This window comes from Callospermophilus lateralis, chromosome 4 (genome assembly GCF_048772815.1).
Source record: "Callospermophilus lateralis isolate mCalLat2 chromosome 4, mCalLat2.hap1, whole genome shotgun sequence".
Classification (NCBI taxonomy): Eukaryota; Metazoa; Chordata; class Mammalia; order Rodentia; family Sciuridae; genus Callospermophilus; species Callospermophilus lateralis.
The window spans coordinates 80,648,887-80,667,832 of record NC_135308.1 but is presented as its reverse complement, the minus strand read 5'-3'; the positions used below and the strand labels follow the sequence as shown (position 1 = coordinate 80,667,832).

At 34.0% G+C, this 18,946-nt stretch overlaps 1 protein-coding gene across 2 annotated transcripts in view; it reads left to right on the top strand.

The window, feature by feature from the left end:
• The window catches only part of Lrp6 (LDL receptor related protein 6), a 170,939-nt gene that overhangs the window by 107,708 nt on the left and 44,285 nt on the right, over window positions 1–18,946 (top strand). For both annotated transcript variants that reach the window (XM_076854131.1, XM_076854130.1), the window contains 4 exons: window positions 14,064–14,280; window positions 14,942–15,231; window positions 16,140–16,366; window positions 18,277–18,461. In XM_076854131.1, coding sequence (XP_076710246.1) covers window positions 14,064–14,280; window positions 14,942–15,231; window positions 16,140–16,366; window positions 18,277–18,461 — 919 coding nt within the window. The remainder of the gene's footprint in view (window positions 1–14,063; window positions 14,281–14,941; window positions 15,232–16,139; window positions 16,367–18,276; window positions 18,462–18,946) is intronic.

Sequence of the window (18,946 nt, the reverse complement as noted above, 5' to 3'; positions counted from 1 at the left end):
TTTTGAGCATTAGAAATTCATCAGACTTTTAAGGTTTTTAAGTAGAAATAAAATTAGAGGCTGTCTATAATTAATGTAGCCTCTGTTCAGATTTTTTTGTTTCTGTTTATTTTTATTTTTGAATTGACTGTGATAACTTGGTTTTTATATTTTGTGAAAATATATAATATTGCTTTTGTTTAGCTACTGTGTTATTCCTAGAATATAGAAAAAGTCCTTCTGTGCCACATAGATTTCACTAGTGTGCAGATAGTAACTAAATATGTTTCATAGATTTTCAAAGTTTATTTTATTTGAATTAAAAAAAAACTGTTTTTGGATTTCTTTCTACATAGTGTTCCCCACTCCTAACATTTCCTCTTTCTATCCAGGTGTCTCACTGAAAATTCAGCAATACTGAATCCTTTTTGTTCAGCATTTTTTTGTTGCTCCAAGTTATATATCTTTCTATTTAGAAAGAACAGAATTTGGTTTCCTAATTCTTATACAGTACTTTTTGTGTTGTACTCTTCTGTCTTATTTTTTACTGTTCACTTTAAAATAATTTCAAACTTAGAAAAAGAATAATATCTTGTACCCAGGTTCATTTTACATAATCAATGCAGTTATTAATGTTGATGCCTTTTTCTGTCACTCTTGCTGTGTTTATTAATTAGAATTTTGTAAGGAAGTGCTATCCCTTCTCCCCTGTTCACTTAATAAATTATTTACTTATAACAGTATGCATGGATGTTTATTTTATTCTAGAGGTTATATCTCCTTATGATTACTGTTGCAGGAATTGTCAAAGATTTGACATAGAAAACCATCTTTTTTTTTTTTTTAAGTTGTAGTTGGACACAATACCTTTATTTTATTTATTTATTTTTATGTGGTGCTGAGGATTGAACCCAGGGCCTCGCACATGCTAGATGAGTGCTCTACCACTGAGCCATAATCCCAGCCCCCAAAACCATCTTTTAGTTGACTTTTCTATCCTTTTCACATACCCCATCTTTTAAATACCTTTTTGTTGTTGTTGTTGTAGATGGACACAGTACCTGTATTTTTTTCTTAATGTGAAAATTGAACCCAGGACCTCACACATGCTCAGTAGTGCTCTACTACTGAGCCACAATCTCAGTCCCCCATCTTTTTTAATTGTGATGAAAACCACATAATATAAATGTTTCATCTCAACATTTTTAATTGTGCAGTACAGTAGTATTGACTGTATACACATTATTGTCAGTAGCTCTCTAGAATTTTGTCCTCTTGCAAGACTGAAACTATAGCCATCTCCTCTTTTCCTTTTCGCCAACCACCACTCTCTGGCAACCACCATTCTACTGTGTGTTAAGTACTTTATAGAGTTTAAGTACTTTATAGATACTTCATAAAAGTGAATCATGTATTTTTCTTTTCACAAAAAATTTATTTTACTAAGCATTCTTCTCAAGTTTCATCTGTGTTGTAGTCTGTGATAGTATTTCCTCTTTTTTATTGTTGTTAAGGCTGAATGGTATTCTAATGTGTTTATATACCACATTTAATCTGCTCATCTGTTGATGTACATCAGTATTACCTCTACTTTTTTTATTATTGTGAATTGTAATACAACAAATGTGGGAGTGCAAAGATCTCTTTAAGATCCTGATTTCAGTTCTTTTGGATGTATACCCAGAAGTGAGATTGTGGGACTATATGTATGAGTAATTCTGTCTTTTAATTTTTTTGAGGAGCCACCATCATTTTAAAAGTACTTTCCAGAACAACAACATATTCCAGCTTTATCTTACATTACTCCTGCCTCAGCCCATCAGCTAGTTCTCCAAGGAGCCCAGTTTTTTTTTTTTTAAGAATAATAATATTTGGGCTGGGGATGTGGCTCAAGCGGTAGCGCGCTTGCCTGGCATGCGTGCGGCCCGGGTTCGATCCTCAGCACCACATACAAACAAAAATGTTGTGTCTGCCGAAAACTAAATAAAATAAAATAAAAAAATTAAAAAAAAAAAAAGAAGAAGAATATTTAAAATTCAGTATTTGGGCATAAGCTTTTTGTATTGGTACTGGAGCAGTCTGCCTTTTATTACTAACCTTTTTTTTTTTTTTTTCAACTCAAATTTCAGATAAAATTTGTTCTGATTGTGCTTGAAAAGAATGAAAGGGAAGGAGACAGTTTTCCTTTGTTTACATGATGTTTTCTCCCTTAGGATTTATGTGGGACTTTAAGATAGTAGGGCTCCCAGAGAAGTATCTTGTGAAGCAATTAAGTATAATTGATCAAGGTGTTGTTGATATTCATCATAGTAATGCCTTTATTTGGAAAACAGTTCTTAATTATGTAATTTTCCCAAATAATTCAGATTTTAGAAAAATTTGATAACCTTAATAATTCTGAATCCCAAAAAGAGCATAGTGAATTGCAGATGTTTAGTATTCTAAGCATGATTCTTACAAAAAATATTATAAAACTACCTGGTATAGCTATGCTACTTTTGTTCTTTTTTCATACTAAAAATCACTTGTATGAATTCATATGATATGTCTTGAACTTAACAGGTTAAGATGGTTTGAACATAGCCCTGTAACTTACGCTCTTTTTGATTTTATTGTTTTTTCTAGTTATACATGACAGCAGAATATATTTTGACACATTATATGTATAAGGAGTGTAACTTCCCATTCTTCTTGTTGTACATGATGTGGAATTACATTGGTAAACACAGGAAATTAATGGTCGATTCATTCTATCTTTCCTATTCTCATTTCCCTTCCCTTCTTTCTCCCTTGTGTAATCCAAAGTACTTCTAATCTTCCCTACTCTCCCACCCACTTATTGTGATTTAGCATCTGCATATCAGAGAAAACATTTGGCCTTTGCTTCTTTGGGATTGGCTTATTTCACTTAGCATGATAGTCTCCTGTTCCATCCAATTACTGGCAAATTCCATTTCTCTTTATAGCTGAGTAGTATTCCATTGTGTAATTGTACCACATTTTCTTTATTCATTCATCTGTTGAAGGGCACCCAAACTAATTCCATAGTTTAGCTATTATGAATTGAGCTGCTATAAACATTGATGTGGTTGTGTCACTGTAGTGTGCTGATTTTAAGTTCTTTGGGTATAAATCGAGGAATGAGATAACTGGGTCAAATGGTGGTTTCATTCCAGTTTTCTGAGGAATCTCCATACTGCTTTCCAGAGTAGTTGCACCAATTTGCAGTTTCACCAACAGTGTAAAAGTGTACCTTTTCCCACACATCCTCACCAGTGTTTATTGTTACTTGTGTTGTTGATAATTGCCATTCTGACTGGAGTGAGATGGAATCTTACTGTAGTTTTAATTTGTATTTCTCTTAATTGCTATATATATATATATATATATATATATATATATATATATATTTGTTGACCAGTTGTATTTCTTCTGTTCTTCCTGCCCTTTTAAAAAATTAATTAATTAATTAATTATAATTAGGTATATATGAGAACAGAATGCATTTTGATTTATCGTACACAATTGCAGCACAACTTTTCATTTCTCTGGATATACACATTGTAGTGTCCCACCATATGTTCAGTCATACATGTAATTTAGGGTAATGATATCCATCTCATTCCACCATCTTTCCTGCCCCCATTCCCCCTCCCTGCCATTCCCTCCCATTTACTCCATCAAAATTCCTCCATCCCCACCCCCACCCTTATTATGGATCAGCATCCACTTATCAGAGAGAATATTCAGCTTTTGGTTTGGGGGGATTGGCTTACTTGGTTTAGCATGGTATTCTCCAACTCCATTCATTTACCTGCAAATGCCATAATTTCTTTGTAGTCTTTTAACAGGTGCATGGTATCTATTTACTTTACCTACTGAGTAGAAAACATTTCTCTTTGTCACCTCTGTGAGATTTGGCATCATTGAAATCTTATTTCCATAGATGTTTATTCTATTTTTATTAAATTCCATTTATATTCAATTATTTTGTATCCCATAAAGTTGTATTAAAGAAAAAATACACTTCCCTAGCCTCTAATCATCTATCTCTCATGCATAAACTTTTAATCAACTTCTTGTTTTGGATATTGTCTGGAATATTTAAAAAATGGTTTATTTTGAACATAATTTGAGTTTACTGTCTGGAACTCTAGCATTCCCACTACTGTTCATTTCATAATGGGTGCTTGGTTGTCTTGCTGTCATCTGTTGCTTGAACGTGTTTAGTCAAGTGAAGTTACATAGCAGCAATTTTGGTAGTAGACTGGCTGCATTCCAAGATTTCATGGGTAATTCTGTCTTGACATTTAATGAGCTGATGAAACTGCTGAAAAACTGGATGTGATATCTGTAGAAAGTTTGCCCTTACCTTGTCTTTGTGCAGATAATATTATGGTTAACCCACATTAACTTCCTGTTGTAGCCTGTATTCTCAGTGTGGTTTACAGTATTTGGGGGTGCCTGATTTTAAATTCAGGCCACAATGTGGTTGAATCAGATGAAACCACTGGAGTTTCTAGTACAGATTTGGAGTTAGATTTTAGAAATGACAGAAGCCTAATTTCAGTTTAACTAATTAAACCATTCTGAGGTAATGCAGTAAAGCATACTCTCAAGAGTTGCCAGATTTAATTAGCACTGACTCCACTTTTAAAGCATGAGGTTAATCTTCAGCATCACCTAAACTTTTTCATTTGTTCTGGGTTCAGAATGTTCAAATAAGCTTTTACAACTATTTATTTATTTATTTAAAAAAATATGGACACAATGTCTTTATTTTATTTATTCTTATGTGGTGCTGAGGATAGAACCCAGTGCTTCACATGTGCGAGGCAAGTGCTCTGCCACTGAGCTATAACCCCAGCCCCAACTATTTTTTATTTTATTTTAAACATAAAGGACTTAAATCCATATTTACAAACCTAGTAATCTGTCTAAAACTGTTACTTGTTGGATATAACTATAATAGTGATTTTCTTTGAGATACAGCAGTGTGTTCTTGCTTCACCAAGTTGCTTCTGCCTATTAGAAAGAGATTGTGTGACCAAATAGTGGAGAAGCCAATTTTCTAACACATGTGACAACTCTGCAAAAGTAATGGAGGATTTCAGAAAAAAATCATTGGACTTTGTATAAAGGGTAATGTCTAGTTCTGCAGATGCAAAGTTTCATAGTCAGATTTTGTTTAAGCTGTCAGTCCTTTAATCTCTTCAGAGATCCTTAATATGCTTTCCACATCATATTAGCAACAAAAATGACAAAGCATTTATTTATAACAACAGTTATCATCATCATTAATATTGCTATTATTCAAGTGCTCTTACCCCTTATTTTTCTTTTTTTCATTTTTTTTAATTTATGGAAAAATTTAGGTATATAGAAAGCAGACTAAAGATCAACATGAACCACCTAGCTTCAACTAATACCAGTAGCAGGCTAATATAGAGTACAATATGTCTTAAGGGAAGTGCCAAGGAAATGGTGGGAATGGATTCATTGGTGTAACTTTTTTCTTGATACTTCAAAGAAATGGAAGAATTAGGGTTTGTTTGTTTGTTACTCTTACAAATGTCAGATCCTGTTTTGAAATGTAAACTTGTAAATGTGATATAAGAAGAAACTTCTTTGGTTTTTTTCATTAGAGACTTTTTGGGGGAGTGGTTAGTTCAACCTGTAGTGGAATTAAGAATCAGATAGCTGGGAGGAGGGAAAGACCAAATGAACAACATTTAATTGTTCATGACTTTCTGAGCATGATAGCTGTAGGCCAAGCCTGAAGGTAACAGGTATGATCTATGAAATAGGAACAGATTAATTTCATTGTAGGCTATATTGTCACCAATGTGAAATTCTGATCTGTGCAATCCAATATGTACCACTAACCAGATGTAGCTATGGAGTACTAAAAAGGTAACTAGTCTGAATTGAGATGCACTTTAAGTAAATACATAATAAAAAGACCTAACTAACATCAAAGACCTTATAAGATTTTAAACTACTTTAATATTATATCTTGAAATATTTTCATTTGGGATATGTTAGATTAAGTAAGACATATAGCATTATTAAGATTATTCTCTTCTCCCTTTCACTTTTTAAAATGTGGCTTCTTGAAAAATTAAAAATTAACACATAGCCCACATTTGTGGATTATATTCTATTTCTCTTGGAAAGAACTATTTCAGACCCATCCCTTTGTAACATGTGCAACAGATGAGAACAGAAAGAGAGGGAATTAGAAGAAACAATGTGATTATAAAATTGTTTTAAAACTCTTTAGCACATCTTAATTACATTGTTTAATTTGAAATGGACAGGAATTGATGTATCTTGTTTTAGTATCTTACTTTATTTCTGTCCTTTCTCCTCCTCCCAAAGAAAAGGGAAGGAAGAAAAGCCGGAAGGGAGAACAAAAAACCTTTTATTAGTTTTTGCTTTAAAAATAAGAGAGTAAGGAATACCTGGAATGGCCTGTTTTCTAATAGATAAAACAAAATATCTTCAGTTGTAGCTTTTCAGATATTTTAGTTTCTGGCTGATGCCATTCTAAAATCCTTATTACATTTGTTGAATAGATATTGCTGAATACCTCTCCCCTTTCCTTATTTTTTTTCTTAAGTCCTTTGCTCCCTTTTCTTCTTCCTGAAACTCTTACTTACATAGAGCATCCCATTAACTCTGATCCGAATCCCAGTTTTATCACGTAACTGAGGTGAATATGAACAGAGCATTTTTGATTAATCCATTATCTGCAGTTCTGAAATCCACAAGCTCTGAAGACCAAACATTGATTTTTGTTAATTCAGCTAGAGGAAAACTGATCTAAGCAATGTTAGACTATTTATGGTCTTTATGTATGCCAATTTGTTGGAGCACTCTCTGTTATAGAAGTAGTACTATGTTTATCAATGAATATCTTCACTGGACCCAACCAGAGGTGTTAGTGCTATGTAGGTGTGTTCTAATTACAGTCCCTCCCCCAGAGTTCTGAAATATAGCTGGCCCCAATTTAAACAGAAATTGGAAATGCTTTGCTAACCATATTCTATATTTAAAATAAGATATTTCTTTTTAGCACAAACAATCTAAACATGGTGGCAAAGGTCAGTGAGACATAATAGCTTTGTCCTGTCATTCTCCTTAGTGGGCTTTCAGATGCAACTTGTTTTTATAGTTTTCTTTGTCCTAGAATTGAATACCTGCTGCAGGGAAATAACCTGCTTCATGCTGTCCCCTCTGAGTTCCAGTGTGTTTTTTCTACCTCATTCAAAGCATTTCTTTCATAAGCAGTCAAATATATTGTGTGCATCTTTTATTCTATGCTTCTGTATGTTATTTGATTCTGGAAAACCTTTATTGTTTGTCAAAATTCAAATTCTTCAAGATGGATTTCAACTACTATTTTCTGAAATTTTTCCTGATTACGTATAGGCCGGAGAGAGTGTCTTTGTGGTTTTCATATGAAGAGTTTACCTTCCTGATAGATTGTGGTAATCCCTTAGCACTAAGAGACCCCGTTCCAAATGCTTAGCATTTATCATATCTTCTATGGTGATTTGCATTCTTTAGATGTCATTGTTGATGTTATTTGATTTGGGGGGAGACGGGGTGAGGGTCTAGTAGAGCAATAAAAGGAGACTCCAATCTGATCCTTTTGTTTACTCTTTTATTACTTTGTGTTAACTAACAAAAGCAAATAACAAAGATAGGCATAGGAAATGGGAATAAGGTGCCCAGGAAATAGAAAGTTCTATATTGGTGTTATTGTTCATTTTAACAGACCATTACCACATAGTCTTTTCTATTTATTTATTGATTTTTATTTTGAAGCACTGTAGTTTAATGATTAAATTTAGCTATTTACATTTAGGGACCAAAGCATTTCAGTAATAATTTTAACCAGCAGGAACTAGCATTTACAAAGCACCTACTATATCTGATATTGTATGGTATATTTAACATTATTTTATTTAATCTTTAAATAATTCAGTGATGGTAGTGACTCCCTCTCTGTTTCACATGTGAGAAATTGCCCAAGAGTATTCAATGAATGATAGAGCTTATATTTGAAATCCAAATTTTAATTTCTGACACAAATCATTTGCTGATCATGTAAGATCTACATTCCTCAACCCCTAAAGGGGATTGAACTCAGAGCCTTTTTTGCAGGCTCATGAACACTCTACACTGAGCTACTTCCTCAAGACTTGGGGGAGGTGTGTGATGGGATACTGGGGATTGAACCCAGGGCCTTGTGTGTGCTAGAGAAACACTCAACCACGGAACTGCATCTCCAGCTTACCCCCAGACCTTCTTAAATTTTATTTTGAGTCTGAGTCGCTCAGGCTAGCCTCCAATCTTCCAGCCTTCTACTTTAGTTTATCAAGTAGCTGAGATTACAAATGTGCGTTTATGTGGGCCAAGAGAGATTTTTAAAAAGCAGAGAAATGAAGGGGAACTGCTGAGTTGAAGATGAAGAATTGTGTGAACTGAAAAGATCTTTTGGAACTGTGGCTTTTGTCATTTTTCTCAATGTGATTTTCAGTTTCATTCTTAACTCATTATCCAAATTCTTAATCATACATCTTTTGTTTAAGGTATTTATTTATCAATATGAACAAGCAACAAATATTGCATGGTGATACAGCAGGAATTGGTAGACCCGGTGGTGTTTTTGAAGTGGAAATATAAATATTATTTTTTTACGAAGGAGTTTAATGTTTGGCAGTTTGAGAGGTACAGACTGGAGGATCACAAATTTGGGATAGGCTGGGCAATTTAGCAAGACTCCATCAAAATAAAATTTAAAACAAAAACAAAAAAACAGGGTCAGGGATGTAGTCGATTATAGAAGTTGCCTAACATGTATGAGGGTTCAATCCTCACTATGACTAAAGCCAAAAAAATCTTAGATCAACAATTAAATTTTAGTTTGATGGCTAACCTTTGAATGTAGTATTCAGCAAAATTAGTTTAATTTGTTAAATGTAAGCTAATACAGAATGATTTTAAGATAGTACTAAAACTAGGAATAAAGTCATAATCCATTTTTTTTTTTAAATTTTTGAATCAGGGTCTCACTAAATTGTCCATGCTGGCCTCATACTTGCCATTTCTCCTGCCTCAGCTTCCCCACGTTGCTGGGATAACAGGGATGTGCCACCACACCCAGAAAATTAGAATTTTTTAAGTATCCCATAAGTTTATAAGTAATAGTTAAAGAGTTTTATGATAAAAAGTAATTTAGCACCTGTGTTGGGTGCTCTTTAAAAGGATGATAAACTCCCTCTGATAGAGAACATAGTCCACTGGTAAGTATATTACATTTTGATGTGATATCAATACATTTTCTTGGAGTTGCAGATGGAGATATTGCAATAGAAACTGCCCAGACCTTAGACTAGAATTTATGATTTTGTCTGTTTAAAAAATGAGGTAATAGCAGAACTCATAGAACATGGTAGGCTCTTTGAAAGGTGTTTCACAGAGAAAAATCCAGGAAATCTTCAAAAAAGGAAAGAGAAACTGGTGAAATGAAGAGATAAAAAGCAGTCCTGGTTATAAAAAAAGAAATAGGATAATATTGTGCCATAGAAACTCGGTGAAGAGTTTTAGTGGGTGGTGAAGAATATTGATTATTAAAAAGAGGCAAGAGCAAAGACAAACAAAAAAAACCAGAAAGTAGTCTTTGTCCATTTTCAGCAGTTATCTCATCTGAGTAATAGTTGGAGGCCAGTCTCAGGGAGTTTAGGGAATTAATGTTAAAAGGTGGAGGCAGCTGTCACAGGTCATATTCAAGGAATATGGCAGTAACAACAGTGGAGTAGTTATCAAAGGGAGCACAGTCATTTAACTTAGAGACAGTATCTTTCTAAGATGGGAGAATTTCTGTATGTTAAAGGCAAAAAGGAAGGGGGCTCTAAAAGGGGGAATTTGAAGCTTCTGGGAAGAAAAAAAGTATTTAGAAATTCTTGAAAGAGGGGTTGAGGAAAAGACACTTGACGAGATAATCTCCTTATTAGAATGGGGGCAAAAATAAGTTTTAAAGTAAACTTCCCCTACTAAAATTTCCTAAACTGAATATTTAGTAAAGGAAAGTTTTTTGTTTTGTTTTTTCACTCTGATTAGAATTTCCAGGCAATAATAATTAAATAGGATTAGGAATTCTTTTTTTTTTTTTAATTTTTTTAGTTGATGATGGACCTTTATTTTTTATTTGCTTATTTATATGTAGTGCTGGGGATCGAATGCAGTGCCTCACATGTATGAGGCAAGTGCTCTACCGCTGAGCTACAACTCCAGCCCCAGAAATTCTTTTTATAGGAACTCTGCTTTTAAGAGGAGTGAAGAATGTATCTGTTCTCCAGAAGTGGATGGTGTGCCATTGTTTTACATTGATTTAAGTTTTGGACAAGAACACTGTTCAGTGCAAAACTATAGGATTTGAGGATAAGAATATTATATAAGTACATTTTCCTTCCTGTTTTTAGAGGAGGTTTCTTAGGAATTCTGTACAACTGCGGTTTCTAGTGAAGCTCTGATCCTGCTTCTAGCATTATAGGCATTGACATTTTAAAATGTAAATTCAAGTCCTTTGCATTTTATGGATACTACTTATAAGAGCCTTGATAAACTACTATGGGGGGATCTTTGTAGGGATGATGATAGTAATCATGGTAATCAATTAAATATGCTTTTTCTCTTAATCAACAGTTATTTTGTTCCACATGTGTTGTCTTCATTCTCCCTAGTCCTTCTCTGACACAGGGGGTTTTTCTACAGATAGGCACCATTTAAACCCTGTAGTTGGAGAAGCCAAGTGTTTAAAAGAAAGCACAAAAGGTTTTTAAAAGATAGGTACAGAAACAGAGGCTATTTTATTTATAATAAATGTATTATTTATAATAAATGTTTTATAATAAATGTATTAATTTCAACTTATTTGCCATTAAAAAGTCATTTAAAAAATGTTTATAGTTTTTTGACAGGCTCTTTGATGGGAACTGTGGAATGAATTTGTGGTTCTTGTTATGCTAGAACTCAAGTTCTAATCAGATACATAAACAAATATTCAGCTCCTTTCGCTTCTTAGTCCTTTACTCTTTCACATTGTTTTGGTATTTGACCCAAAATTTTAAGATATAATATACATATTATAAAACATATCCAGGAAGGGTCTAAAAAATAAATTTATGTTTCAAATTAAAGAGAAATTAATAATTTTAAGAGAAATGGGATTTGGATGAGTGTTTAGTGTTTTACTTATGTTTTTGACTTTGGGAAAACCAATTTAAGTACAGATTTATATAGTTGGGCTTAATAAGTGTTTTATGTCTGATATAGACAGATTTAGTAAAATGTCTCTTCCATCAGATATAAACCAAATATTTATTGAAATTTGCTAATGAAAATGTAAGGATATAAGACAGTTTTGCTTGATCAGTTTCCAAGTGCTGGGTTTGTCTGTTCTTAGATGTTCAGCAAGTGTTTTTAAGTTTTTAGGAGAGATAAAGATAATATCTGATTGTCCATTTAGTTAATAATAGTGTTGAGTTACCTGGACTATTACTAATTTTATGGGTTAAAAAGTTAATATTTGTATGTCAGCTTACATCTGATGCCTTTTTTGGCATAATTGAGGGACAGATGTGGTTCATGTGTACATGTGTTTAGTACCAGAATAACATTTTTGAGGCTAATTTGCTAACCACACAGGCTATTTTAAATGGTAGGAATAGTCTCAGTTGAGGATTGAAAGTTGGTATTTTGGAAGGGTTACTCCATCTTTGAAAACACCTGTGTAAAAAATTAATAATGTTGCTGTTGGGTGATTGGAGATGTTAGTTTATCTTTGTTTTTGGTACTCAGATTCTAAACTCCATATACTTTTATGATAACAACCTCAGGGAAAGAGAGATTTATTGAGACCAGTTTTACCTGTTAATTCTTTGGTGGTGCTGGGGATTGAACCCAGGACCTTGTGCTTGTGAGGCAAGCACTCTACCAGCTGAGCTGTATCCCCAGCCCCAGTGGTAGTTGTTTTAATAACAACAAAAAATGAAAAGTATGCTGAATGAAAAGAGTCCTTAAAACACATCTGTTCATGAGCTAAGTGGCTTCATATGAATCTGTTTCCTAAGATGTAAAAAAGGCAAAACCCCTAGGATGGAACTAAAATAAGTTGTAAAACAATTTATGTGGTAATGTATGTTAAGATACATCATGCTGGCCATGGTGGCACAGGCCTGTAATTCCAGCATTTTGGGAGGCTGAGGCAGGAGTATCACAAATTCGAGGACAGCTTCAGCAATCAGGCAAGGCCCTAAGCAACTTAGTAAGACCTTGTCTCAAAATAAAAAATAAAAAGGGATGTAGCTCAGAGGTAGAGTGGCCATAAAATTTAATCCCCAGCAATACGTCCCCTCCCCAAATTATAATTTGAAAACAAATGCAGAAATTTAAGGTGATCCTGGTACATTTTAAATTTTTTCCAAATTTTTAATTGGTGCATCATAGTTGTACATAATGCTGGGATTTATTGTTTCATATGCATATAACAATATAATTTGGTCAATATCACTCCATGTTTTAGTTTGGTTTTGAGTGTTGTTTTTTTTTGATACTGAAAATTGAACTCAGGTATGCTTTACCACTGAGCTACAGCCTCAGTCCTTTTAATGATTTATTTTGAGACAGTCTCAATTGATTAGGGTTTTACTAAATTGCTGAAGTTGACCTTGACCTTTGAATCCTTCTGCTTCAGGTTCCCAAGCTGCTGGGATTATAGGCGTGCACTGCCATATCCGCCACTCCCTGTATTTTAAATTTTCATTTAATAGAAGAATTGCATACTAAATCTAAAATTTCCAGAATTTTTGGAAGGAAGAGCAATAAGAGATTGAAGGGGAAAATGTTTGTGTATGTTGAGTATTTGAAATAATTCTCATTAAAACATGATGTTGTGAAAGCATTGTTAATAGTGTTACCAGAGTCTTAGGCCAGAGAGGGCCTGACTTTTAGGAGTCCCAGTAAAACCAAGTCTGGGCACTTTGCCCCAAACATCAAACAAAAAAAGTATTGGTGAAGTAAGAAAGGAATTTATTCAGTATAGATATGTTGGGGAGATTGAGAAAATCCAGTATCTTCAGCCCCATCTTTGGGGTTACTGACAAGAGTTTAGGGCTTAAATAGGGGAAGAATTAGGGCATAAGGCACAGAGGTATGTATGCATAATTAAGCAGTCTTGGTCAGATTGAGGTTTGGTTGATCATTATCTCCTGATTGGTCAGGCTGAGCTTTAGAATGCTGCTGATCCTGGTGGGTAATTTCTATTTATCACAATCTGGAATCCAGATTGACTTCAGGAGAGAATGACTCAGAGAAAAGGACAGAGCCAAAAAGCAAGATAGTGTTAGTTCTTTAATGTTCAGGGCAATAATTGGAGACTTCTAGGTGCTAGGTTTGGTATAGGACATTGTTTACAATGGCATTTTTTTACAGGCATTGTTTACAGTGGCATTTGAAAACCTGTTAATTATGATGTCCCTGCAAACTTTAAAAATACCTCAGTTACTTTTATTTTAGAGAGGATTACCAGCTTTACTTGTTACTTAGTTGCAGAGAGGGTGTCATAAACTCTAGATACTGTTGTGATAGTAATATTAGGGGAGTAAGAGCTTTATTGAGACCCCTTTTATCTGTTAATTTTTTTTGGCGGTTGTTGTCCAAATAATAACAACAAAATAAAAAGCATGCTAAGTGGAAAGAATCCTAAGAACACATTAACTGTTTACAAACTGTGTGACTTCACATGAATCTCATTTTTCTGCTACCGTGAAGATTAAGGTAGCAAAGGAGACAGGCAAAAATGAAGGCAGAGGGGCCATGCTTTTTTCCTGCTTTTAGTTACCCATGATACTTGCAGGCCCAAGTGAAAAGCAGCCTTTAAATCCTGATACAATAGGAATAACTAGGATATCTCTTGGATTTTGATTGAATAAGCAGTTGTATATCTCATTGTAAAATACATTTGAAAGATAAATACCTCATCCTCTTCTTTCTCTTCAAATTTAAACTTGAAGGTTATGAATACTGATGGCACTGGAAGACGAGTACTAGTGGAAGACAAAATTCCTCACATATTTGGTTTTACTTTGTTGGGTGACTATGTTTACTGGACTGACTGGCAGAGGCGAAGCATTGAAAGAGTACACAAGCGAAGTGCAGAGAGGGAGATCATCATAGATCAGTTGCCTGACCTCATGGGACTAAAGGCCACAAATGTTCATCGAATCATTGGTAAGTAAGTACAAAATATCTTAGAAATGGAAACTAGAAAAGAGAAAAGATACTTAGCAGCTTGTGAAGCAGCAGTGTAAATTGTTGATGTTTGAGGCATTATAGAAATCTTCCTTAATTTTTTCACATTGACTTACCATTCTTGGCCTCACAGTTTGAATTAAGGGACAAAATGCACATGAATAAGCATTCATACACCTTCATCAAAATAATTTAATTCTATGGTGTGAATAATGCACCTTATTTTGAAGCTTACTGTACAAAGGAAAGTATTTTGTTCTAGGTATGATAAGGCATGCCTGTAATTTGAACTACTCAGAAGGCTGAGGCAGGAGAATCACAAGTTCTAGACCAGCCTGGGCAATTTAGCAAGACTTTGTTTGAAAACATAAAAATGGCAAGGAATGTAGCTCAGTGGTGGAGTGCCCATGGGTTCTATCTCCATTAACGGGGGGTTGGGGGAGGCACTCTGCTATACTTTTATTCTCTATTAGTCCTCAAATTGCTTGTTTTTTGAGAAGAGAATTAGAACTCTAGACTGGGAGCAACATAGTCATAGGTCTTTGTGAATCAAATATGTATTAATTCAGAAGTGAAGTGTGTTGATTAGTCAACATGTATGTCCTTCTGTGCCCTTTCATAAATTAATTTAATCTTTTAGGTTCTAATCCCTGTGCTGAGGAAAATGGGGGATGTAGCCATCTTTGCCTCTATAGACCTCAGGGCCTTCGCTGTGCCTGTCCCATTGGCTTTGAACTCATCAGTGACATGAAGACCTGCATTGTCCCAGAGGCTTTTCTTTTGTTTTCACGGAGAGCAGATATCAGACGAATTTCTTTGGAAACAAACAATAATAATGTGGCCATTCCACTCACTGGTGTCAAAGAAGCTTCTGCTTTGGATTTTGATGTAACAGACAACCGAATTTACTGGACTGATATATCACTCAAGGTTAGCAGAAAGAATTAGAGTATTAAAGCTGAGACTAACAGGGAGAATTTCTTGAATTTCTGAATCTGCCTGTTATTATGGCCTCTCTCTCTCATTGCTCAATAGAGTTCAACAAATAACTTTAACTTTTGTAAGGAAGTGAAGGGGAAAGCCTGCTTAGTATATTACTAGGTGCCGTTTATGCAACATACTTTGCTAGAGGTTCTAAATCTGCAAGACATAATCTTTATCCACTTTATTATATTTAAGGATGATAAATGTTATTTTTTGCAGTTAACTGAGTAAAGAGTTGTATGCTTCACATAAAGTGGCTTGTAGAGGCTTCACTCTTGACTTAATTTAAACAAAATTTTGAAGCCTGAAAGGTAGAAAGTGCCATTTGTGAGTTACAGCATGTCTTCATATTCTTTTTCCTAGACTAAATATCGAGAAGCATACTGGGATAGAAAGAGAAACTCCTTACTAAAATCTGGAATGTAATTTTTCCTTTTTCCAGATTGTTGGGGGCTCATTCAGATACCTTGTGTAAACTCTTGTGTAATTTGCAAAAAATATGAGTTCTTGGAGCCAGAATAAAGTGTCTACAGCATTATGGTCACATGTTTTTCACTGATTACTAATAAATTTTAAGAAACTCATTCCATTGTTTTAGTAGAATAAATTTTTGGTTTTTAAGAGTTATTCATGATTTTTCTCTCTAAAGTGGCATATAAAACTCACACAATTGGATTTATTAGATATTGACATCAGATTTTTCTTTGCTTGTAAACTATATGAATTTTATTAGGAATCATTATGTCTCTTGACATTTCTGCATCTTTCCATTTTCAAGATAGCCAGACCAAACCTTTCTGAATAGTGTTTTATACTTGTAACATGTAACTCAGTTGTGAATTTTATCTTTGCAGACCATCAGCAGAGCCTTTATGAATGGCAGTGCACTGGAACATGTGGTAGAGTTTGGTTTAGATTATCCAGAAGGCATGGCAGTGGACTGGCTTGGGAAGAACTTATACTGGGCAGACACGGGAACAAATCGAATTGAAGTGTCAAAGCTGGATGGGCAACACCGTCAAGTTTTGGTGTGGAAAGACTTAGATAGCCCCAGAGCTTTAGCATTGGACCCTGCCGAAGGGTAAATAGCTTTATGTATGCATTTTTTGAAACTACATTGCACATTTTGAGGAACATGACTTTGATTTCTTAAATAATGCTCATAAGTTATACGACAACTAAATAGCTGATAGGCTTTATCTAAAACCAGTAATTGAGATTTCACTGGTTAATATTAATTATTAGCTAAAGTCTGTTTCTGTTGTTACTTATATTGGGTGAAGAAAGAGTAAAATGGATTCATAATCATATATTACTGATAAGTATTTATAAAGTAAAGAATAGCCCTTTTAAACATAGAATCAACCTGTATTTGCTTGCACCCACTTCCACAGTAAATAACTAGATTACAAATCTATGATAGTAAACTCACTAAAACAACGTTGTATTTGAAGAAATTACTATAGTTGTGCCCCCTTTCCCAGGGCTTTGCTTTTTACAGTTTCAGTTAGAGTGGTTCAAAATATTAAATGAAAATTTTCAAAAATAAACAGTTCATAAATTTCATATAACTTTATTACAGTATTTTCCCCATTTTTTAAAATTAGTGGTTCTTAATCTCTTACTGGGCCAAGAAATAAATAAAACTTTGTAGATAAAACTTTGTTATATATATGTATAAGAAAAAACTTAAAATATATAGTATTTGGTACTGTCATGGTTTCAGGCATCCACTGGGAGTCTTGCAGTGTGTCCCTTATGGATAAGGGAAGACTACCATGTCCATCTAGTCAGAAACCCTCATCAAAAACAACTTCTCTGCACTGACATTGTGGAATTATGGTGATCTTTGTTCTAAGCATTAGTTTTCAGATAAATTTAGTAGTTGGAACTAAGAATTCTAATATAGGTTGCTGCTGGCAAGGGTAAAATTTCTTACATGGTTGTTTTTCTTTGGCTCTTTTGATGTACATATGCCTTTCAACTGACAAGTACAAACGAAAAAAAAAAAAAAAAAAGCCCAGAACTACTTTAATTTTCAGGAAAGCATGTTCATACACCTTTACCAAGTTAGCCATCAGCTGACAGGCTGATGAGTGAATGTCTTTCCTCAGTTACTTCTTGAGAGTTGGCCTGTGAAATGTTTTCCTAGTGCCAGTATTTAGTGTCTTGAGAATTAGCATCTTCCTAGGTTAGTTGAAAGGGCATTTGGCTAAGGATGAGGTTCTAGTTCTAGGTCTACCATGAAACTGGCTTGGAAACATGAGACAAATCCATTCAATTTCTTTTAGAACTTTGGTCTCCCCATCTATAAAACACCTATACTGTGGGGTAGTTCTAAGATTAAAGTGAACAACTTAAAAGAAAAAAAAAAAAAAGGAATCTTAACATTTCACAGGTATAATGGTAATAGGATTCATTACCCCACTGACACATCAAGGGTGATTGATTGTTCTTATACATACAATATGTTCCCTGGGATGGTATGGCCAAATGCATTTTCAGGCTTTTCATTTGGCTTGAGCCTTTCAAAGACTCATTGTTTATTTTTACATTTGATGTACTTCTGCAGCTTGTTTTTGAGGCAAACTTTTATATAAGTTAAGTTCAACAATTAAAAAATCAAAAGTTATTTGTATTAAAAAACACATAAAGACATTTTAGTCAAAAGTGAACCAGATTCTTAGACTGGAGCTTTAATCTTTTGCTTTTTCATGAATAATCGTTTTATAAATGCCATAGCTGCAGTAAAGAAACCATTGATTTGTTTCCAATTCCTAGGTTTGGATGGAATAAATTCATTGGAAAAACTAAGGAAAGCTGACTCACTTCCTTTTTGGGGAAGTGAAAAAATAAATTTAGTTGAAAGTTTGTTTTACCCATTTTCTTGATATGTATTTCTTTGAATTTATTTAGTTACTATGAATGAATATAACCAGTTTTCCCAGAAAGCCAAAAGTGAAATGTTAATTGTTAATTGTTTTGATTCAGATTTATGTATTGGACTGAATGGGGTGGAAAACCTAAGATTGATAGAGCTGCTATGGATGGAAGTGAACGTACTACATTAGTTCCAAATGTGGGGCGGGCAAATGGCCTAACTATTGATTATGCTAAAAGGAGGCTTTATTGGACAGACCTGGACACCAACTTAATAGAATCTTCCAATATGCTTGGTAAGCTTTACTACTTTTTACTGGGATAGTATATTCTTTACACAAATATCAGTGACAGCTATTCATTATTAGTTAGACAACTTCATATAGATGTTTAGCTGCTTTCTCTGTTCTGGAGTTATATTATTATTAATAGTAACTACTGGGATTCATATCTACTTCATATGCAAAAATTTCACTATTGTTAGGTTTGTAATAACATTTATAAATCCCTCTAGTCCTGAAGTAAATTTTTATATCAGTAAAAAATAATAATAAATATATTTATTATACACAATTAAAATAGACCATTCATGGGGCTATGGTTGTAGCTCAGTGATAGAGCGCTTGCCTCACATGTGTAAGGCACTAGGTTCTATCCTCAGCACCAAATAAAAATAAAATAATTTTTTTTAGTTGTAGGTTAGTTGAAAGGGCATTTGGCTAAGGATGAGGTTCTAGTTCTAGGTCTACCATGAAACTGGTTTGGAAACATGAGACAAATC